The following is a 24,402-nucleotide window of genomic DNA, read 5'->3' as shown; positions in this document are numbered from 1 at the left end:
TAAGAGTCCAGAAAACTGCTCAGATCATAAGTTATTCTGCAAGGTGGTTACAAAATAATTGAAGCAAGTAGTTTTAAAGAGGAGCAATCCATTTCTCAGTAATACAATCCTTTTCTGCAGCAGTTAGAAAAACAGGTATTTCTCCTTTTGGACAAATTCTGTTAAGCATGGAATGGTTTGAACAGAAATCAGGCAGGATAGACTTGCAAGCTCCTGAATTTGCCTTCAATCTGAAAAGAGCAGCCATACGCAAAAACACAATGCGGCCTTCTGGACTCAACAACAACAATTCCTAGTCCTAAATCATAATTCGTGTTCATATATTTGGAATATACCTCATAATGGTCTTCTTTAACTGCATTCTGCAACGGTGTTATTTTTTGCTTCTGTGCAGCATTAACATCAGCACCTGCTTTCAAAAGCAGGTTTGCTATCCCATAAAAGCCTTCCACACTTGCTATATGCAGTGCAGTCAAGCCTACAAAAAAGAAAAGCATGTATTTCACATTTGGATGAAAAAAGTTCTAATAACCTATGGCAGTTTCAGGCTCTCTATATGATAAAGATTTCACAGAGTACACAGAAAAGGTGAAAACCAGTGTATTACAGTTTTATGAAGAAATGTTCATGGAAAAGTCACAAGGGTTGGGACATTTCATGCTTTTGACAAAATTTCCACCTACTGAACAAGCAGATAATGCTGTAACAACATAAGTTTTAGGTTTAGTAGTTCTGTCATGAAATGGAAAAAAAAGAATTATTCGACTCATATCTTAGTAATTTCTCCTGGAACAAAACCTAAATGCTGTATTAAGAACAACATAATTTTTCATTGCACTCTTATTTACATAGCTATGCTAAAGAGGCTAAGTAAAAAAGAACAGACACAAAAATAAAGATGTGAAATATTTATAACCAAACAAAAATGGTTTTTAAGACCATCCAAGAATGATTTGAGTGTCCAAATAAATGAAAATTCGCTACTGAAATTCCATCTTCATTGCAAGCTGTACGGAACAAACCAAGACAGGAGCTTCACAATAGAATCCTATTCTATGCAAGGGGTGTTGAGGAAAAATACACAAAATACAAGACCCTGAACTGGCTTAGCATAGCCATGCATCAGCTCTGTAAACATGCTGGGTGAGAGAAATAAGGGAAAAACAGAGAGGATTTTTCACTTCCTACCTTCCAGCTCTCAAACCACCATGCCTTCCAGAAGACCATTCTGATCAACAGTCCTACTCTTCAACAATCTCCCATTATCACACAGTTGTTGAGGCCTAATTCACATAGTAAATATGTGAATTAATGAGGCTTAGCAAAACTCTTTTGCTTCTATTAGCGAAACTATCTTAATTTCACTGGAGAGAGAAACTCTTGAGGCTCTTACACACAGCTCAACTGAGATTAGTGTATATTCCTGTGAATTGGGTTTATTATGAAATCTGTTAAGGGGAGAATAAAGAAGTTGACTTAAGGGAATGTACTAATTTCTCCCTCAGTAAAATGTATCCTCCATTTGATATAATAATAAGGCCCTGAAAAATTGGCACCTGCAACACATTCAATTAGTAATCATTAGGGGTTAGCAACAAGATTCTGCAAGGATGCTGTGCATGCTCCAGATCAAGGAGAAACACAAGTGTCACTGCAACTGTTTTTCAGATCCCTTGAGACATTGTGAATCAAGACTCAAACTGAGAGCACATGACAGCATCTCTAAAATGCTGTTCATATCCTATGTTCGTATGTCCAGGAAAGAAAAAGGAGAAAAAAAATCCAAACCAAACAACAAAAGATCCCAAGAACTAGTAAGATACTGAAGCAGAATATCATAGCACAGGAATAAGGAAAAATATTAGGCACTGGTGGGAGGCTTTAAAGGAAGAGAACAGGTATGGAGGCAGAACATAATATTCAGAACAATGACTCCCAAAGAGATCAAGCTGAAAGTGCATGTCAAAATGGCACAGGTCTGGCAACTATTTCTTTCTGATCATACCTGCCTCATTAAATAAAAAATAATCAGGGCAAGGTTAAACCTCTCATCTCTTCAGGAAGTACAACGAGAAGATATTTTTTTTGCAGCTGTGCTTCTTTTGCACCAAAAAACCAGCAACCAGAGCCTGAGGAATGAAGAAACAGTGGCCTGGCAAAACATGCAAAGGCAGAAAGAGGAAGCAGCTGTGACAGCAAAAACTAAACCCGGTGTACTTCAGTAGACTTGCCTACTGCAGCTGCACTATCAGCACTTCCCTGTTGTCAGCACAGCGCTTTGAACCCCACCAAGAAAATATCTTCTCACCTTTGTCTAGCACAAGTTAATACATATTACGAGTCACTCTGTTAGCTCAAATGCCTGTGCTGCAAAAATCTGTAAGTTGCCACTTACCCAATCTATTTCCTAGTATATTCCAGAAGACAAATAATATCTAAATTAATTTTGGTCTGTTGTATGTCTGAGTTATGCAACAGCCTGTAAGTGCAGAATGTGGGTTTGTTTCCCACACAGCAGTTGTGAAATCCTAGCCACTAGCACGGTATGGGAACACTCCAAGAATTAATCAAAGTTTTCTACCAAATGTGCTAGCTGTCTAAAACCATCTTCTCTGTTGTTACGGAGTTTATCAGACACTGAAGAAAGAGACAGGGATGTGCACATAAGGAAGAATCTTATATTTGAAACACCAAGTGATACTTAAGGTGTAGCAAAGTGTTTGAAACAGAGTATCACACAAGAAACTGGATAAGGTGAATTGTTTCAAACAAAACATTAACAGTGGATCCTATTTGTCATTTTCTTTTTTTTAATATCCAGGATGAAGAATGGAAAATACCAAGTAGTCACAACTTTACAAAGTCAGAACAGTGACAAAGTATAAAACTACAACTTCCCTTAATCTAAGGGGCAAAATCAAAGTTCTTGAAAAAATAATCAGGAGAATCTACATCTTGGTATCTCAAGTTGGCCACTGAAGTGGACAAAAAATACCCCCAACTTCAAAACCATAAAGCTGATTATTTAATTAGGGACTGTTTTGTGATAAGCATGCACAGGATTGTTGAATTAAGGCTAATTAAACCTAATTACATCACTTTGTAATTTTTTAAGTGCTTATTTTCCCTCAAAATTTTCTTTTCTCATATACTTTTATAACGAGATCTACATATTTTCCCATGAACAAGTACGAAGTGAAACGAAATTTCATAATCTACTGACCAGTCACAAACCTACGGTCTTGTCCACTGCATAAACTCATAATATATGCTTTTATTAGTTATATGTGGATACTTGTACCGAAAAGAGTATTTTAATACAATTGGAACTTACCAGCATAATCCTGAGAATTTACATTTCCACCAGCTTTTATTATCTTACATACAAGGTCTATATCTTGATGAGTAACAGCACTATGTAGTAAGTCCTCACCATGCTCATTCCTCTTGTGGATTGTTGACAGTGAAAGAGGGTAAGCCAGATTTACAGAATTCCTACCAAATGCTTCTCGTCCTGAAAAATAATAAAAAATCTGTTGCACGGAAAAACATTTTTTCTCCTTTACTTTGGCACTCGGTATTACAATTGGCAAATGAGCCTTCTGAAGAAACAATTGCTCATTCAATCTGGTAGAAATGAGTATCTCAAAAAACACATCACCAATTAAATAATAACACCATTAAATAAAAGATGCCATAGGGAATTTCATAACAAAACTGCAATTGAAAGGCAACACAGAAATTATGACTTCATAAAAGTGTACTATTAACTTTAGACTTCTTCCTTTCTAGTGACTTTTTTGCAAAATGCATTGCTTACCTATGGTGATAAAACTCCTATTTTGCAATACAAATAATTGCAAGGAGACCATTTCAATGACTAAGTCAGTTAATAATTTAACTTTTAAGAAGTCAAATTGGTCTGTTTTAACTGTTCTTCTGTACTTGTCTTGTAAAATCTCTTCTTTCTGATCAAGTATTTACAGTTGGGGAGTGATTGAGATGAGCTCCCTCAGATGACCTTTTCCCATTACTTCACAACCAGCTCAGCCATTTCTGCAATGACTGAAAGGTGAATATGAGGCTTAAATGTAAAAAAAAAAAAAGTAAAAGACACTATTTTTAATTTTTAGTTTATTTTACAAAACAAATGCTATCTCTCATTATGCACTCATCACAGTTTTCAGCTTTGCTGAAATTATTTTGAATATCTAGATACGCTGTTCTGTACTTCACTAGCAGTACTTTTCCATCATCCCTTAAAACTGTGGAGAAGAGCATCCCGACTACTACTGCCTCTGATGAAAAACAGAGAGGGAATAAAGAAGGGAAGAAGGAAAGAACAAAATTGCCTGCAGGAAAACACAGTGTATGGCCGAGGCATTTAATTCATCTACTAATGAAAAACCTTGGGACAGCAGGCTACCTACACTGCTTCTTTCCACAAGCTGTAGCAGGTGTGCCTCACTGGCCCTAAAACTGCACTCCAGTGTCAGGAATAAAACCCACAGTTTTCTAGAGCTGTAACTCACACAGCCTGATGCCTCTGTTTTGTGCACAGTGTATACTGTGAGATCAGACTAATTCACAACTTTCTGAAGTCCTTGACTCTATGTAGCTTTTCAGAATCTAACCGATACAGGTTTACCCAGGACCTTCTCTCAGCTGAGCATGCAGACAGCTCCTCTCCTCTACCTGTCCAGGCTTGCAAATCATTTCAGATATACAGTCACTAGTCAAAGCTGGTCTAAACCAGCCAAGCAGTTCAGGAGGCATTAAACTGTAAGAGCAAGAACAAGGCACAGTGTTATGTTCCAATTTACTGATTTAACTTCTCCCTTCCAGAGGACTATTTCCCATCACTTCCACCTTGCCTTCCCTAGTGCCTTCTGTGTGCCTGACCTTGCACCGACACAAACTAAAACTTATCATAGGGCTCTTTTTTTCAGTGAATTACCAAACTAAGATGACTCAGAGGCTCTTGATTGCTAGGTCTGAAGCAAAACGGAGATGGACTTGCTAGATTGGTTTAACATCAAGCTGTGTCTATAGGCATTGCAACTCTTTCTGCAGAAGTCATGCTGAAGAACCAACAGATAATTTACTGGGTGGAAACTAAGTCAGTTTGAAATATATGAGCAGCTAGTCATTCAATTTCAAACCTCATCAATGTAGTGCTTCTAGTGTGAATAATTAAAACCCTGGAAAAGAAAAATTTTGGTAACTGGAGGGACTATTCTTCATGTTTTGTAAGACCTATAAGGTAGCTCTTACTGTCCAAATACTTCCAAACTTTGTCAGGTGTTTAAATTATCGTAAATGCATGGATAAACCCTGACTAAGTGGCCTGAAACAAACAAACAAAAAACACTCAATTTTCAAGATCTTGGTCTTAAAGGTGTTGGAGTGAGCATTTAAGTGAGGAAATTATTTATTCTCTTACAAAATTCCACTGTAAGGAGGTAAAGAATTTCTCTGTGTGTCTCTTCAAAGGATGAAAAATAGCAATCTTTCTCTCTGACAAAACACATTGCAATGAAAAATATTTCAAAAGTGGGCTGTGTAACTGGCAGTGAAGGCCCCATAATCCTGCAGACAGGGTAACAACAGGAGGCATTCAAAATAGAATAAACTGAGGCCAATGCTTGCAGATGGCACTGTCCTGAGAATGGTGTTGCACACAGAACACTAAATGATAGAAGGATATATAAATGTGCACCAAGATTTTCATTCTGCATGAAAACATTTCTATTCTACTTGTCAGAATACACTGTAATTTTTTTCATATAAAACATTGTGATAAAGATTGCATCCTGAAGAAGTTGTCACGATTCTTAAGGAGTTTATGCAAACAAATCAACGGTTAGGTTGCTAATATAAAGGTTTCCAGAAGTGAGGGAAATTATCAATAATTTTAATTATTAAAATGAATGTTTTTACCATATTTTAAAAAGAAATTCATGTTACAATATATTGGAAAGGTTATTAACTATATTTGATTCAGTATAGTTGTTCAAATAATAAAATGTCTGCTAACAGCATAGATATCTTACTCCGCTTGTTGTTGATTCTCTGGCTCCGCCTCTGCTTAGCTTCTGTGTACTCATTCAGAATTATTTCTCGCCGTTTTCTGGTTTCTAGATCCTGCTTGTCTTTAGAAGCAGATTTCTGAATTTGACTGACAAGACATTTGCTTAGAGTGAACAAAATTATTCTCTACAAAAATCGATGTTTCCAGTAGAGGTAAGAGTATGAACATATTTGATTTTAAAAGGAAGACTGTAACAGCTTGCAAGTACACAGGCTAACCTAGGTAGCACTTAATAAAAAGTAAAACAGGAGAGAAACTAACTTCCAGACCTTTAATTAAAGTCATTCACATGACAAATGAGTACTCCATATGCACTGTATTTATTACATTAAAAATAGTATTATGCATTTATTTCTCATACACGAAATCCTTACGTTTGTTTCTTGTTATACTGTCTCTATGAGACATTCTCTGCTGAGTCTCTTCAAGTATTTAGTGATGAGAGCAAACACAACCTCTGTTCCTTCCTGAGGAGGACTCTCAACTGCCTCACTTACCTTGACTTTGTGTGGGCTGTTTCTGCAGATGTTGCAGGCTCAACTAAATGTGAATGTCTCTCACCAGTTTGCTTTTCACTAGAGGTGGCATCCCAGTAATCTGAAATTACTTCTTTCTCTCTCTGTTGATCATCCACAGGCTGTGATGAAAAAAAAAAAGAAATATTCCAAGCAAATGGTAAGCATGCAGTAAAACAAGGGCTGTATATAAAAGAGCTCTAAGAACACTGTTATAAATTTTATGTGTCCTCACAGATAATGGAGGTGTTGCTTAAGTGAATAACTGGAATTCTATAGATATGAGCAACAAAGGATGCCATAGAAGAGGCACTCCTGAAGCAGTATGCCATACCACGTACTACTGCCAGAAGAGCTAAGAGAATTAGGATACTCAGAATCATAACTAAAACATAAATCTAGGCTGGCTGACAGCAAACAGAAGTTATTCTATCTGAAAATTATTTGATTGGACATATGAATTGACCTAACAGGTTCATTTCAGCTCCTGTTCTAAAAAATGAGATGATGTTTTAGATGTCTTAAGATAGCCCATCTTATCTCAGTCTTGCAGAAGCCTGGAAACATAGACAAACCAAGAACCATGTTTCATCTGAAGTTCAGTGACTCCCAGCTAAGAAGTTATTTCTAAAGACACACCATTCCTGAGCTACAGCCACTACAGATGAAATTACTTCACTTACCATCAGCCTTCTAAAAGCCAGACATCTAGATAACACTAGGCAATCTCCTAAATCCCCACCATGGATTAAGAGGAAGGGCTAGTTTCAGAGATGACAGCGATTCGCTTGTCCTCGGATGTGCAAAGGGGAACCTGAATCAGTCATGTATACAAGAGACTTATCTCTAACAGTAAGCATGAGAAATCAGAAATCCCACCCTAAACACAGGTCATTACATGAAAGTTAATTTGAGTTGCTTGAGTTTATTCCCTGTTTTAGCCAAGTGAGTATGACATGCTGCTGTGTATCACTCAAGCTGCTGAAACCTCGCTTTTCATTAGTTTATTACACACTTGAGTCATGCTGAAAGCTTTTAAGACACACCCTCAGCTCACACACATAGAAATTCTTTCACAGTGATGTGGGGGAAGTTGTTAGTCCTTTCTTGGGATACTAATAGAAATGGAAAAATTCACGGATAAAAATTTTAATTGACATATTTAGCACAGAGGATATTGAAGAGGTGAATTACTTTCCTAAAAGTAGTCCTCCTGGATCAAGAGATGATGCATATTAACTTGAGATCTGGGATTGTTTAGCCTGGAGAAGGGGAAGCTGACAGTGACTGTCCTAATTACAGGGGCCAGGACTAGTTTATCACTATGTGGGTATAACCAAACTGTTTTCTACACCCTCTGTGTCATCTCTGATGAACTGGTAATTATGGACCCATTTGTAGCAGCTGCCCAGGGCACACCTGATGCCTCAGGTGACAAGCTGAGTGTTAAGGAGCCCTGTGAGATAGGGGAGTGTTTCTGTCAGTGACTCAGCCATAGTAACTCTCCTCTGGGGAGGCACCAGCACCTTCACACCAGCCTGAGGGGTCATGTCTGCTGACGGGCCATCAATGATTCCAAAAATATTCCATGCCTCACAAAGTTAGATCACACAGTGTGAAACTCCCCACCCTGGGGGAGGTACTAGGTGCTCCCACCTGAACCTGAGCATATACAGTCTTGGGGGTTGGGTACTTTTGGTACCACTCACTGGATCCAGAGGAGGACCAGAACCTCAACAGGACTGCGACTACCACTCTCAACCAGACTGCAACCATCATCCTCACCAACAGGTTTTCCTTTCCTTTTATTTTGTACTCAAGGGAACCACATGGGGCTCCGTACATGGCACTAACAAATACCATTCTGTTTGTGTCCCAGGGAATTGGGTCACATATCTGGTTTTTGTGGGTTAAAACCAATTTTTCTCTGTATCACTGTATTTATTGTATTTTTTTTATTAAATTGTAACTCTGACTTGTAATCTCTCCTGAACTGGGTTCATTTCTCCTTCCAGTTTACCTTTAAACCAGCACAGTAGCCTTTATCACTTTCTGCAACTACCCGAAAGGAGGTTGTAAGGAAGGTAGGGATCAGCCTCTTCTCCTGGGAAACAAGTGACAGGATGAGAGATGGCCTGGAGTTCTGCCAGAGCAGGTTCAGATTGGACATTAGAAAAAATTTCTTCACTGAAAGGGTAGTCAAGCATCGGAATAGGCTGACTAGTGAAGTGGTGAAACCATCACCCCTGGAAGTGTTTCCAAAATGTGTCAATGTGGCACTTGGGGATATGGTTTAGTGGTGACCCTGCTGGTTCATGGTCAGATGGTTGGACTTGATGTTCTTGGAATTCATTTCCAACCTCAATGATTCTATGGCAGTTGGGGAAAATCAAATATGTTACTTTACAAAACTATCACAGCAGTACTTTCTGAGGGTTCGAGAAGAAGCAGCAAACATTTTAATGTAAAAACCCACACTTGTTTTATAAGAAACTATATACTAAAATACATGGGCTATCCAGCATCCTGATTGCATTTACAGGGCAGTGCAGGTTCTCCTCTTTTGGACACTTATTTCACAAGAATACTCTGAAGAAACAAGAATGAGAAAAGACCATGGTGAACAACATACTGTTAGAATTCAACAGTTACTAACAAATTAACATGGATTTTTTCTCATTAAATTGCCTCCTTTCTCTCTTCAAGAACTCCAGATGGAGACACAAAAAAGCGCTAAAACTGAGTATTAATCTACATGCGGTTATAGATCCCCATTTCCACAAGACTCTGCTTCACAATCTTAACTGTAATTTTGAGTAGATTTATACATAAAGCTTCACACAGCTGTGTAACAACTCTCAGAAATCAACACTTCACTGAAAGAGCTATGGTGCTATGGTTCTGAGACAATTAGCTGACAGACTTTTCAGTACCTTAAAATAAGCCATCTCAGCGAACCTTTTACTACATGCTATTATATTCAGTTAATACCACTAGGAAAAGACAGAACTAACTCATCCTTTTTGGATGCCTTACACCATTGCAGGGAAGTGACATGGTTGTAAACAGCTAGCTGTCTGTGACTGATCATTGATTGGTAGCTCCAGATTATTCAAAGACAACATAGAGCAGAGACTCAGAGCACAGGTTTACGAGAGATGTCTATTAAACTCTGTAACATCTCTCATGTGTCCTTCACTTTCCCTTATTATAATCTAAACAGGAAGAGATTATGGTGTTGCTTTCCCTTCATGCTTCTCTCCAGATTTCTGCATTCATGTTGTTGAATACAAATGACCTGTTCCAGAAACACCTTTACAGCACAAGGCATAACATGAATGGTCACATGCTGTATCCATACATACTGACTTCTTCAGGGGAGGACACAGACATAAAAACATGTCTTAGTTTTTTCAGAAAGTCTCACACAGGCGGAACTAAACAAAATAAATATACTTCTAAATACATGTGTAAAAAGTCCCTATGCAGTATTCTTTCTAGTCTAAAGAAAAGACATAACTGTAATTTATTTTGCGGAGCATTTGTACGCTGCAGCAGCGAGAACTATGACAGAAGAAAACAGCACACTATAGCATGGAATAAAAACAGAACTGTATGGGTTCCAACTTAGAGTTGGAATATGCTGGTATGTTACAATAAAATAATGGAATACTGTTATGGAGAAACACAGAGAATGCACAGGAGGACTAGATTTTGAAACTTCCCTTCTGATTCTAGACCTCCACATCAGTGACTACATTTCCTGTACCAGCAAGCTCAACCTTTTTCACAGCATGGACGTATCAAAGCAGAAAATACACTACTGGACTTTTAAACAAAAAACAACTTAAATGATCTAAACACGCAAATTACTTATGCCAGTTTATTCTTTACCAAGATTCACACCTCAAAGCAATTTGGCTATTCTATAAAATACTTTATACTAAACATAAATTTTCAAATATGAAATAAACTGTGTATATACTTGCTCATTTCTTGTGCTCTGACAGTCAGATTCCATGAAGGCATTTATTTCTTCCACCTGAATTGTGGCAAGTCGAGGCTCCATCATGCTTGTTATCTGTGTACAGTCATCATCTAGCTGGGGAATACTGGGTTCTGAATTTAGTTGCTCTCCCTCGGCGTTAAACTGTCTCTCATTTGGCACTATAGGAGTGACAGGTTGTACTACAGATCCTGACAAGGCATGCAGAGGCATCACAAGCTCTCCTGGCAGGGCATCACTGCTCTCAGCCACTGACGTATCAATGGAAAAGGCATCACGCTGACACTCTAACATGTCAGGCAATGGCTTCATCACTTTGAGACTCTCAGAATCACTAGGGGATCTCAACAAAGCACTGCTGTCAAATCTGTCAGTCTCTATAGTCTGTTCAATTAACACATCCATGAAAGTCAGTGAAAGATCTCTATCACTATTAAGGGAATGCTCTTCTACTATATTATCTGTATCAACAGTGGTCACATAGGTTCTGTGGCAATCATCTAAAACATGTGGAAATGTATCTTCTGGTGTCTGTTCATTTAGGACTGTTATGTCTTCCAGAGGGTCATCTAGACAGAGGTTTATTTCTGGAGGGAGCTCTTCATTTTTTAATTTCTGTGAAACATGAAAATTACAAAAAAAAAGTTTAGAAAAAGGAATGGAATGACTTTCTGAAAAGGACATAATTAGCATTCACTTAGAAGTCTTCTCTCTCTCCACATATATATACACACATATATATGTGTGTGTGTATATATGTAGATAAATACATACACACACATATATATATATACATATTATCAATTTTTGCATTAACTACAAGACTCAAAGCCTTCCTTCACCCAATTTATCATGAAGGGTTACAATGAGGTCTCAGTTTCAAAAGTAGATTACTTCAGCTCATGACTTTCACAGCAGTGAAAATCCAGAGCAAGAGACACTAGATCTGTTAAAGATTTTATGCCATTATTACCAATGACTTGAGGGTGTTAAAAGGCTTTAAAAGAAAGTTATTAAAAATTTCAGTCACTCAGAAGTAATGAAAGAGAGCATATTCATAATAATACAAAACGCATAGTAAAGCATAACATATGAGTTTTGATAATATGTTTAGGTGGATCCCACATAGGTATGGAGCATTTGTGACTCACAAACTTCAGTTCAAAACCTTAGTTTGCATGTTTGAGTTTCCACACTGAATACAGAACACAAAAGCCTGACTGCCCTTGGAAAAGTAATACTGCTACTGTTTTTGTAATCACTTTCAACAGATACATCCCATTTTTATAACAAGAAAAAGCTTTTCTGTTTTTTTCCCTGTCTCTGTTTCAAATGCTCTGCAGCAGAAAATATGATGCCTCCACCAACCTAAACTATGTCTATGTCACATTTGTATATAAAAGTGCTCTTACTTGGTAATACTGCATCTTAAGAAAATCTCTTTAATGCATTTGCAGAGCCTTGCTGCCAGCAAGTGGCAATACTGGGCAGTGCAAGAACCCTTTAACCACTGGTAACATGATTTTGATAAAGCTCACACACAAAAAAACAGGTCTGAAATCTGACAGCATTGACTTACATTCCGTTTGTAAGTCTTTATAAATCCCTGCTTCTGTGTTGACAAATTATTCCCTAGCCAGCTGTTTTGTACCTCATACCTGTGTACCTAATTGTGCCTTTCTAAGTAATGATTATTTCTTACTTTGCTGTACTGAATTACATTTTCTTTTCAGACCTTAAACAACTGCAGAGAAAAGCTCCACTGGCATAACTTTCTGTACTTGAAGAACTGTGGCATAAACAGCAATATTACAAAAATGTCTAGTGCCTTTGTTAAAGGGCAGGTTAAACTTCTGTTTCTATTAATGGAGAAGGCAGGCAATAAAGGATTAATTTTGCAAGATCCCAAACACCCAAATGACAACTGAAATCCAACCCTTCCATGTGATGTGTTCACAAAACTCCTGTTCAACTACAGATTCCTAAACTTCTTTAGCACTCATTTCTGTTGGGCAAAATCCTGAAAAACTTGTTCTACAAATAATTAAAATCTGCAGAACGCAAAAGAGTTTAAACTTTCTCTCCCTGAAACCCATCTTCAGCTGAATTTAATCATAAAGACACTTAAAAGGCCCAGTGCCTCAGGTCTCTGTACCTTCAATCATCTCTTGAAAACCAACGGAGGAGTTGCTGAAGAAGCAAACCTAAGCCAACTGAGAACTGAATCAAAACTGAGAGTTCTGTCTTCTGTTGACTCTAGCCTGGTAAATATGGTCTGAATATACCTCAGATGTGGAAGAGCAGGATTCCCTCTCAGTCACCAGTTCAGCCGTAAAGTATCATCACTGTGGTAAATGCAGGTTCAGGACCATCTTCTACCAGAAGAGCTATGCTTCAAGCAATTAATTTTAAAAGGAGTTTTCTGTGTAAGAATGTCTAAGAGCAAAAATGTACCTCTTTGGCATAATGCTATTGATTATTTTTAAGGTTTGAATGCCAACCATCTCCTGGCATCTGTGAATCTCTTCAATTGAGCATGTGCACACTACTTCAAAAAACTTGATTTAAATCCCACTATTCTCATGTCTCAATTATTCCCACTGTAAATTCAAATCATGGTGCTCCTTAATCCAGGCACAAATCCTGGTGATCTAGCCTCAGCACAGAATTTCTTGTCTCCCTCTTCACCTTATCCAGTAAGCACACACCAAGTAACAGCTGAGCATAGGCACAGTCAATTCCAGCCTCAGCTGATTCAGAGCCTGGCACCAAAGGAAGCAGACAGACAGGGAAGTCAGGAAGAGGTCTCATAAAAAAACAACTTGACTGAGGATATAAAAACAGTAAGTTAATAAATGCACTGCTCCAAAGGCCAGTGAGCAAGCCAGGCATTGCCAAGCCTTAGATATTTACCTCTCCCTGTACACTACATGTGCAAGGTTAAATCTGGCCTATCAGTTCCAGCAGCTGGTAGGACATTCACATCACCTTGGGGGTGGTGAATCGTGACACACAAGGACTTTTTTGGCTTTTGGGTGTCACAGCCTGTGATTTACAAATGTTACAAAATAAAAAGGTAATGACTAATGCTGCAGTATAAATAATATGGCTGGAGTGAAAATGTTAAGTGGACTCCTATATCTGATAACTGAGTAAAACAACAGCAGAGAAGTTCAGCTTCTCAGTACATATATGCAGGAGAATCACTATAAAAGAATTAAGCCTTCAGAAAGATCAACATTACCAGCTTTTATAAGAATATTGAGCTGAAAATTACTGCAATATACTGGGATATGAAGGAGGCACAGAAATTGACAGAATATTTGAGACTAGAAGGGACCTCTTGAAACCAATTAGTTCAACTTTGCTGCTCAAGCAGTGTCAGCTGCAGCAGGTTGCCCAGGACTGTGTCCAGTCAGGACACAGGTGGAGAAGGCACAACTGCTTTGGGAAACCTGTTCCAGTGCCTGACATTCCCTCAAAGTTAAAATGCATGTTTTCATGTTCAGATGGGATTTCTTTCCTTTGAATTTGTGTCCGCTTCCTCTTGTCCTATCAGTAGGCACTACTGAGAAGTCTGTGTCCCTCACCTTCATTCCTAGCTGTCAGTTGTTCATACACATCATTAAGATCCCCCTCAGCCTTCTCTTCTTCAGGCTGAACAGTCCTAGTTCTATCAAGCTGTCCTCACATGAAAGATCATAGAATCACAGAATAGTCTGGGTAGAAAGGGACTTTACAAAGTCATCTAGTCCAGCCATGGGCCAGAACACCTTCAATACATCGGGTTCCTTAGAACCTTATTCAATCTGATCTTGAATGTTTCCAGAGCTAGAGCATCTACCAACTCTCTGGGCAGCCTCTGCTGGTATTTCAACACTCTCATCATAAAAAATGTCTTCTTTATATTTAGTTTGAATTGACCCATTTTTACTTTAAAACTATTAACCCTTTTTCTATCACTACAGACCCCAGGAAAAAGTCTGTCCCCATCTTTCTTATTAGTCTCTTTTATGTACTGAAAGGCTGCAATGAAGTTTCCCTGGAGTCTCCTCTTTTCCAGGCTGAACAACTCCAACTGTCTCATCCTGTCCTCATCATAGTAGAAGTGCTCCAGCCCTCTGATCGCTTTTGTGGCCCTCCTCTGGACCTGCTCCAATAGGTCCGCATCTTTCCCGAGTCCACAGCTGGACCTGGTACTTGAGGTGGTGTCTCACAACAACAGAGTAGAGGGTCCACCAGGATTCTCATGTCCTTCTATGCAAAGCTATTTTCCAATCAGCTGGTCCCCAGCTTTACTGGTGCCTGAGGTTATTTCTCCCCAGATGCAGAACTTCGCATTTCCCGTTAACGAACTTCACAAAACTCCTCTCTGCCCCATTCTCAAATCTGTCCAGACCTCTCTGAATGACAACACAACTCTCTGGTACATCAATCACTCCTCCCAGTACCATCTCTGAACTTGCTGGCGTGTGTTCCGCTCCATTTTCCAGACTACTAATGAAGACATTGAACAGCATTGACCCAACTATTGACAGACTAACCACAACAGAAATTAGAGCTGTGACATCATCAAAGTCACTTACCTTTGCTTCTGAATCTTTCTGAAATCCATTCAATTTGATATCTAAATTTAGAAGAGTACACAAATATTTCAGTTTTACTTTCCACTTCTGAAATTTCTCATTGTCTCTCAAAAATGGCATCATTGCCTAAGTTTAAGGCTAAAGTTTCAAACACTAAAAATTACTAATGTCATGTTCCCTAAGTGGAACTGACAAAATATTTCTAGTTAGACTCTGTTAGTCACCAAACTATATCCCAGAGCTATTTTGTCACATTTCTTCACTGTGGTTTAGAGGCCTGTCTTTCCAAGGACTGTCAGCAGGTGGTATTGCCACCCATTCCACAAGATCAGACGTATCCCCTGCCCTCTCTAATTACAATGCAATTAGACAATACTGCTAAAGCAACCCAATAATTTATTGCCTCTGGAAACAGATGATCCCAATCCCCCTGCTTCCATAACCCTGTTTTGACATTAATGTGACTCCCTGGCAATTTCCTACACAGAAATAAAGTGAATGCTTTTCTCTTGTGTTAGCAAAAATAAAGCCGAGCAGGAAGGCAGCAAACAGAGCGGGCAGCCCCTGCTGCGGGGAGCACAGAGGAACGGAGGCACAACTAAAATAGCAGCAAGTAACATACAGACATGGAGGGGGAATAACATCCTTTCTTAGAGATGCCTCTGATTCCTAGATATGTCATTAAGAAGCTTTTGGAAAGCCTCTATGACCTGTTTACCTTACACATCCATACGGCATTTGAGTACTGTGTGACCTGTAACTTTTGTCAGAAAATTCCACAGCAATTAAGTTATTTTAAACTGGGTATGTACCACTGGCTTGAGAAAACAGTTACTTCTTCAAACAATCCTAAGAATACTCACAAAACCAGAACTTGTAGTCCACAACTATAAAAACTAAACAGCTGTTGGAAAGAACACATGCAGTCAGATGCTAAATAAATCTATATGGATACTCATCTTCAGCTTTTCAAATGATTTTTGCACAGCTAGAGCAACTTCTAGTTTTGTTCAACATACCTACAGAATAATTTTGCTGTTCCTTTACTGCAGCATTTAGTGAAAAACGAGGCTTAGAAATACTTTCAGTAGGTGATGAACACTTTATCCAACCCCTAGAATTAAATAATACAATTAAAAGTTCTTAAAGAATTGCAATCTGCTCATCTTATGAAAATGTTTGCAGTACTTTAGTTTATTTACGCAATTTTGTGCTAACCATTACTCGTGAAAACAGATGCAGTTATTTTAGAGGCATACTTTTCTATACAAGGACATACAGTGAAGACTTCTGGATGTCCTACATGGAGCTAGCAACATTTGCAAATTCATTCCCTAAGTGAAAAAATGGCCTTTCCTATTTTTATTACTTCTTTCTACATTTCTGTTATAAATTAATCTTCTCCTAAAATTCTTCCATAGCTTCCAGGAATGAAAGTTCCAATATTATTTATTATAAATTTTTGTTTATTTGTCTAATGATTTTCTCCAAGTTCTGTTACTCTTGTTGGTTATGCTCGTAAACCATTAAGGGTTGTATCATCAATATAAACAAATCCAGGCACATACTGGCCATAGAACTACCTCTGACATAAATACAGATTCTTCACTAAGCAAACAAGAAAACTGTTTCTCAGTAGTACACTGAGAATAAAATAACATGCAAATGGAAGTAGAAAGGCATTGTTTAATTACAGTACATCTGACTTTGTGTGATGTATTATACTCACTGCAGAAGAGACTGAGAGTGATCAGATGTGTAAGCCTCTTGAAGAATCTGAAAGAAAAAAGTAACAAGTTAGTAAAAAAAGTACTTAATCATTTAATTTTTTGGTTTTATTACCAATTGCCTATCTTCTTTCTTCTGTAACTGAGTTGGGAAATGGAATTTTTAGATCCTATCATTACATACATTACTAATAAGACACAAAGGTATTCTGCTTAAATCTTTTTTAAATTATATTATTTATATTATTTGAGAAAAATGTTGAAAAATAAGACTTTGGAAGACAACTCTCACTCAGAAGGAAAACATACCCATGCAATTAAGATACAATTGCTTCAAACTTAAGATGTCTTATATATCAAAGGTCCAAAACACAAGGTATTTTGATTTCAACTCACAGTTTTAATCTTTTATTTTTATTTAAAAAAGAGACTCTAGAGATTATGAAGCTTAGGATATTACTCACAATATCCCTGTAAATACCATAGTTAAGAAACTTCAAGACAAGCACATTAGCAAGCTCTAAGTGGCAGGGCTGCCACATGACAACACAGGAAAGAGCATGCAGATAATGTCACAGCAGGAGCCAAACCCCAACTCTTCAGTAAAAGACCTTGGATGTGCTTTTTGTGCCTCTCTACATAACAGAGAGGTGTTCTCCAGTATGGAAAAAGGAGCCTTTATGTGCAGCCTAAGGCAAACTAGTTCTCTCACTGATGAGCTGAAGACTGGGTATTACTAGTGGACTCCCTGCACAATGGCTGTAATTTTAAACCAATCACTGACATACAGTGAACAGCATTAACAGCACTAGGAAGACTCTGGGAAAGAACATCTTGGTGCAGACACCAAGTGACAACTTTTTTGTCCTACAAAAGGTATTAACAAGGCAGTAAGATCAACCATCTTAGCAATGACTTGAAGAGCAACAGGTGGAGATTGCCCAATAAAAGGACTGCCAAAAGGCTCCCTGGAACAGAACAAATTCTTTAGTTTTTCAACAATTATCGATTGATGTAATTCCAAACATGGCAATGCGATAGTTTGCAGAAAGTTATTGACTTTACTTACATACACCCTTCAGGTAAGTCAGCCTGAATATTTACACAGAACATTATCCATGGACTAGGCAAGGTCAGGAGAGTAACAAAACAGCTATTAAACTTCTCTGACTGGTTTACATTGCTCTTAAAACCTCAGTGAACTACCACTATAACTCAGAAGACAAAGGAGCTATTTCTTCTGGTAAAAATTTAAGTAAGTAAAATCAGTGTATTGCTCAATGGTTGAGAGGTCTTCTCAAGTCATTCAAATTATACAAGCAGTATTTGTGGCCACTGACTGGAAGTAGTGGAACAGTTTTTAGTCTTGCCTCTTGCTTTTGGTAAGAAGATTCCTGCAAAATCCTAAGATTTTTTTATAATTTCAACACTTAACTTATACATACTATATGAGGGGCCTCTGGATGTGTTCCAGAAAAAGACTAATACTTAAAAACTGTTAGGTGTTACCTAACAACTTTAGGTTCACTTCACCAAAGAGGGCAAGAAAAAGGTATTAAAATCATGACACCCGTCTGAACAAGCTATGGAATGGGGTGTTAACAGATAATGGAAATGACCCGTCAGTTGAAAAGAACCTGGATGCTACAAAATCTGATCTATCTCTACTGGATTTTTGGTGGAATCAAAGACAGGACTGCACATCCCAAGCCTGCCCCAATCCATCTGAAGTACAAAGAAAGCTAAGGCTCTCTGAAAAAACTGGAACAAATGTTACATTTCCTGACAAAAAACCCTAAGCCATTCCAGGCTGCATGATATTTATATCACATCACATTTAAATGCTGTATTCACATAAGATCACTTCCAAGGACACAGTAGAATGAAAGCTTCTGTATAACCATATTCTATGATAGGTCTGGGAGTGGTTAAAGAGCCTCCCTGGTGCAATCTACAAGTATGGGTATCAGAGGTGACAGGACAATACCATTCCTTACAGCATTCAATAAAGATTTAAATTTTAGATTGTCCCCAAGCTTTTCATGACCAAGCTGCCAGTGGCATGCTATACAGTTCTCACAAAATAAACCCAGAAAGAATTACTGTGCTGGTTTAAAGGTGAACCAGCAGGGGAAATGAACTCACCACGAGAGAGATTATAAGTCAGAGCTAAAATTTAATAATAATATTACAATAACAACACTGACACACAAGGGAAATTGCTTTCAACTCACAAAAACCCCAGCAGTATAATCCAGTGTCCTGGGGCACAAACCCAAGGGGGTTTGTTTGCCCTTGTGCTGAGACCCCTGTGGCTCCCCCAAGTCCAGAGCAAAAGGAAAAGAAAAACCTGTTAGTGCAGGCGAGGGCTGTGGTCTGGGCGAGAGCGGTGATCTCCTCCTGTCAAGGTCCTGCTGCTGCTCTGGATCCGACGAGAAGTTCCCAAGGTCTTCTTACCCTCCACTTATGTACCCTCAGGGAGCACTCAGTCCCTCCCCCTGGGCGGGGACTCACAAAATGGGTGATTAACTCTGGGAGCCAGGGGGTGTTGAACTGTTGATGGCCCATTAGCAGCTCCGCCCCCCCTCAGGCTGGGTGTGAAGGTGATAATGGCTCCCTGGGCAGCTGCTGCTAATGGCCCATTGTCCTTGGGGAATGAATAGAGGGGGTAGAATACACAGTTTTGATCCCCCCCACACAGGGTTAGCTGGTCCCTCCTGCTGAACTAGGACAAATACCCAAACTATTTGGTGAGAAGTACCAGGTTCTTTGCTTTTAGGACCTTTTCTTTAGTGCACTAAAGTGGGTATTTGTGGGGATTTGTCCTTAGACTTAGAAGAATCCCTTACTGGTACTGCAGACTGGTTAGTCTGGTGGTAACTACAAAGCCAAAGACAGGTTAGGAAGCAGTTAGTCAGATCAGCTCTCAGAGGGGAAAGGAAAAGAGCAAATGTGCACTTCCCTCATTCCCTTCATCCTCAGAAAACCATGATAAACTTAGTCAAGACAACCCTGAGACATCCAAGGAGCAAAATAAAGTTATAGGGAAAAGTCTTTGAAATAACAGCACCTTTTGGACTTTATTCAGTTTTCCACACTGACAGTTGAGATAAATTTATTCACAATTCTATAATGAGCCGTAAAAGTATTCACTTCAGAAGATGAAGTGTCTTTTTTTTGAGTGTAGCTTTTGTCATCTAGGAAGCAGGTTAGTTCTTTTAAAAAACCTCTCTTTTACTGGAGGAATATACAGGTTGTGGATTTTGCACTGGTAAATCCATAGTGCTAAAGACAGTGTAACAGTCACAGTTACAAGCAGAGAACCTGTTTGTCTCTAATTGTTCCATGATCATATCATGCAGGTGGAAACTGATTGCTCAACTGAATAGAAGTTTATGGGCCAGCTACCAACCATAGTAAATACATTAAAAGGTCAGCTAATTAGTAGATTAGGAAATGCAGCATTATCCATAGAGTACACCAATTACTTGATCATCATGCAAGTAGACATTTTATTCTACATTTCAGATGACTATCTCTTCTTTTGGAAAGAAACAATTGCTCAACCATTGGCTCACAGCTAATTTCATAGTGAGAAACCAAGGGTGTATTCTGGAATGATCAATCCAGATGGTTATTTTTCAGCTCCTGAAGGGAATATATTAAAAAGTCTGTGCTCCACAACTTCTTCATCTTTGTCCCGGGCTTGTTCCTCAAATTTGAAAGCTTATACCCTCACGAAATACATGGGAAGACACTATGATACATTCCTGCAGACAATGCACTACACAAGTGACAAGATGAAATTCACTTCACCTGTAAGCCACCAGACTCTTACACATAATCAAAGGGAGGCCCAGTGGGTTTATTAATAATTAACAGGAGACATTATCATTGTGGTACTTACTGGATTTATCTGTTCTTTCCCTTTACAGTATGTGTGGTCATTAAATTTCTGCATAAAACAGATTTCTGGAGAAGGAGCTCCTAGAAAAAAAACCAAAAAATACTCAGTAATTAAATTTTGGATTAAATTTTGGTTGCCTTAATTTCTACAGAATTTTGCATAATTCTACACATTTTTACATCACTCAGTAATTGAGGTACATGCATCAAAGCTTCTAATACTCCAGGGATTTAAGTAGCTAAATAATCTATCTAATTAGATTTTGAAACTACAATGAATGGAACAGAAATTCATAAAACCAACTGGGGAGAAACGTATTTCACTTAGTGTTCCAGGACCCTCTCTGAGGTTTTTTTGGAGATTAAATCTTTCCTCTTATTTGTTTAACTAACAACTTCAATTTTGGTAAGCTACCTGATTCATTTGATGAAAAATGTACTTTTATATGGAGTTGTTTCTTTAATGGTTATACAAAGGAAGACCTTCTCTCTGGGAAAAGACAGAAGAAGCCCTTAAGGCTGGACCCTTAAGTTTGAAAACTAAGATGTTGATACTGACATTAATAAAATACTAATCAAATTAATATCTACATTATGTATCTCATCACCAAATTGCTACTACGCAAGTATGCACAAAAACATGAATAATGAAATTCTAATTCCAACTTACTGAATACACTGTGCTGCAGACAGAATGCTAAAGATACCATAATCTGCTACAGTTGTAGAGACAACCCCACACACACTCAACCCTCAGACAAATGCTCACTCCACAAACTGCAGAATGAGTCAAACAAACATGTACACTGTAAACCACGCACACTGAGTGTTGCCATGTTTTAGTTTCAGTGGATAACCACAGTAAAGTTCAAGATGGGGTGGTGCTTCTCTCCTCAGTCAAAACTATTAAGCAGCTATAAAAGGCTCCGCATCAGGAAATTGTAGACACTGAAAGAGTTTCTGCAGGTTCCAATGGGCTGCAGGTAAGACTTAAAATTAACTCAGAGGAAGTTGATAAAAAATGACAGTCCACTCAGATTTTCAAACTGGCGAAAAGACAAATAAAAAAATCTGGAAGAACACCATGTGTCACTTAAAGAATAGGCAATCTGAAATATTGTTGAAATAAAATCTCCATGATGCAAGTCAAACAGATCACATGAAAATGCAAAGGAGGTATCAGTGAAACGATTATGTAACTAAGACATGCTTGCTTATGCAGCCAGCTTTATGGGAGTTATTAGGGAAGATTTTAACACTTTAAATGAGCGTTCATTCATTTATGTTGAAAGTAATTTAATGATACACTTAAAATAATGCACTTAAAAATCCCTACCCAAAATTTGTATGGTAAAAAGGATGGATATTAACAATATTAAAGGGTCTTTAAAAATACTATAAGCAACTACTGTTACATATAACTACTATGTGTATAGATTCCATTTATTTTATTCTGCTCAAACATCTACATAGAAATATATACATGTATGAATATCCCTATATATAGTTAATCCACTTTCCCAAGATGGGGATTCTCAGTTACAGTACCTACAATATAAAAATCAAAAGCACCCATATTTTTCAAATATTAAAACAGTGCTGAAGTATCTTCTAAAATATGAGCCAAAATTATAGATGCAACAAAAGATCACATACACTTCCTAAGAATGAACTTCATGCAGCTCTGAAGTATAAATAAACATGGGCTCAGGCAATACCTAAAGCAACAGTTTAAACAAATAAACCAACACAGATTGAAAAAAGAACCCATCCTACCTTTAGTAATACTCATCTCAGTGGTTAAGGCCATGTCCACATTAAGAAAGGCCAACCTTTGTAAAATAAATAAAATAAAGAGCTGTTAAGCATTACAGTCCTCTAAACTGAAAGGGCAGCCGAGAGCAGCCTCTGCTGTTGGGACTCCAAGTGCTAACACCAAGCACCCTAAATGGTAGGGATATGCCTGATTTTCTGCATAGAAAACCACAGGTACTGAGGCACATCGCTGCTTTACGTATTTCTGAGAAATGCCGTGCCACAAAACCATCACAAAGAGGTGCAGCTGCAGGTGGTTTCAATTATTTGCCACATTTTAAATGATACCACAGATAGTACCATGAAAATAGTATCAAATAAAAGTTGCAGGGATTAGTATCAGCACCAGCTGCATTTCATAGTGTTTATTTCCCCCGAGTTGGTTTCTGGGGCATTTCACTTCTGTAGAATGTGATGTAGACCCTGAGATAAGCTCAGTTAGTTAAAACTTGTTTGTAATGATGCCAAGGTCATGAGTTCAATACCCTATGTGGGCCATTGACTTAACAGTTGGACTCGATGATTCTAATGAGTCACTTCCAACTCAGAATAGTCTGTGATTCTGTGATTCTGTGGGTCCAGAGGCACAAGCCCTGAGGCACAGAAGGTGTGTGAAAATAAACGTGGCTATCTGGGGAGCTAAAAACTGTGAGTCTAAGAGCATACAGAACTGCTCTGAACAAAGGCGGGTGGTAGAAAGGGGTGGGGGGGAATAAATTTTAAAAAAATAAGTGGGCAAACGCCGCTCCTGTCCCGCTTGGCCGCTCCGCCGCGGGCCCCTGGCCGTACCCTGGGCGCGCCCCGCCCGCCGCTGCCCCCGCACGGGCAGGTGCTGCGCGGAGCCACACGGCGTTACCACCTCCTCCTGCGGAACTCCTCTTCCTCCACATCACTTTCCGTCACAGAGCCCTCCACGATGGTGTCGTCGCTGTCGGTGCCGCCGTGCCCGCCGCTGTCCCCCTGCTCCATGGCGGTGCCGCCGCTGCGCTGCCCGGCGCTGCCTCAGGCGAGCTCGGCCCGCCCCGCGCCCACCGCCATCTTGTGCGGGCACCACAGAGCGCGGCCTCACGGCGCCCTCACCGCGTGGCTCTGCCCGCACCGCGCTCCCGACCCGGCCGTGTGCCCGCGCCGCGCCCCCGGCCCCTGTGCCCGCGCCGCGCCCCCGGCCCCTGTGCCCGCATCGCGCCCCCGGCCCAGCCGTGTGCCCGCACCGCATGGCAGAGGCAGAGACAGCTCTGTGCCGGGGGAGGTACAGAGAATAAGAAGGGAGTTGTGAAAGAGTCTGGAGTTACCACTGAAAGAGGTCTCATAGCCTCTAAGGAGGGACCCTGAATGGGCTTTTATTGCATTGTCTGGGGTCTTAGAATCACAGAATGACAAGGGATTGTAATAGACCTTCTAGTGCCAACCCTCGATGGTAGGGACAACTCCCCCACTGCACCAGGGTGCTCAAGGCCTTATCCAGCCTGGCATTGAACACCGCCAGTGCTGGGGCATTCACAACCCCCCTGGGCAGCCTGTTTCACTGTCACACCACCCTCACAGGAACAAATTTCTCCATAATAGCTACCCTAAATTATCCTTCTTTCAATTTTATACACGTTACTCCTTGTCCTATAGCTACAGTTCCTGACAAGTTCCTGTTGAGTCGTAGGCTCCTGCTGGCTCTTGTCACCTGCTGTGGCACTTGTCCTCTGGCTGGCACCACAGGTCCCTGTGCCCTTTGTAATGCAGGGGGGGATCTGTGCCAGCTCAT

The 24,402-nt window shown here is 39.3% G+C and overlaps 1 protein-coding gene across 1 annotated transcript in view; it reads right to left on the bottom strand.

Moving 5' to 3' along the window:
- Positions 1 to 23,827, bottom strand: part of ANKRD31 (ankyrin repeat domain 31) — a 59,434-nt gene extending 35,607 nt beyond the window's left edge. The window contains exons 1-12 of the mRNA XM_071581537.1: positions 23,727 to 23,827; positions 23,506 to 23,643; positions 22,608 to 22,663; positions 20,833 to 20,912; positions 16,928 to 16,974; positions 16,218 to 16,312; positions 15,199 to 15,239; positions 10,592 to 11,227; positions 6,589 to 6,728; positions 6,054 to 6,178; positions 3,335 to 3,514; positions 336 to 478 (exon numbers count right to left, since the gene is read on the bottom strand). Of these exons, the coding sequence (XP_071437638.1) occupies positions 336 to 478; positions 3,335 to 3,514; positions 6,054 to 6,178; positions 6,589 to 6,728; positions 10,592 to 11,227; positions 15,199 to 15,239; positions 16,218 to 16,312; positions 16,928 to 16,974; positions 20,833 to 20,912; positions 22,608 to 22,663; positions 23,506 to 23,643; positions 23,727 to 23,827 (1,782 nt within the window). The remainder of the gene's footprint in view (positions 1 to 335; positions 479 to 3,334; positions 3,515 to 6,053; positions 6,179 to 6,588; positions 6,729 to 10,591; positions 11,228 to 15,198; positions 15,240 to 16,217; positions 16,313 to 16,927; positions 16,975 to 20,832; positions 20,913 to 22,607; positions 22,664 to 23,505; positions 23,644 to 23,726) is intronic.
- Positions 23,828 to 24,402: the final 575 nt, after the last annotated feature.

Source organism: Pithys albifrons, chromosome Z (genome assembly GCF_047495875.1).
Source record: "Pithys albifrons albifrons isolate INPA30051 chromosome Z, PitAlb_v1, whole genome shotgun sequence".
Classification (NCBI taxonomy): domain Eukaryota; kingdom Metazoa; phylum Chordata; class Aves; order Passeriformes; family Thamnophilidae; genus Pithys; species Pithys albifrons.
Note: the sequence above shows the minus strand (reverse complement) of the source record. Positions and strands in the feature narration are given on the sequence as shown.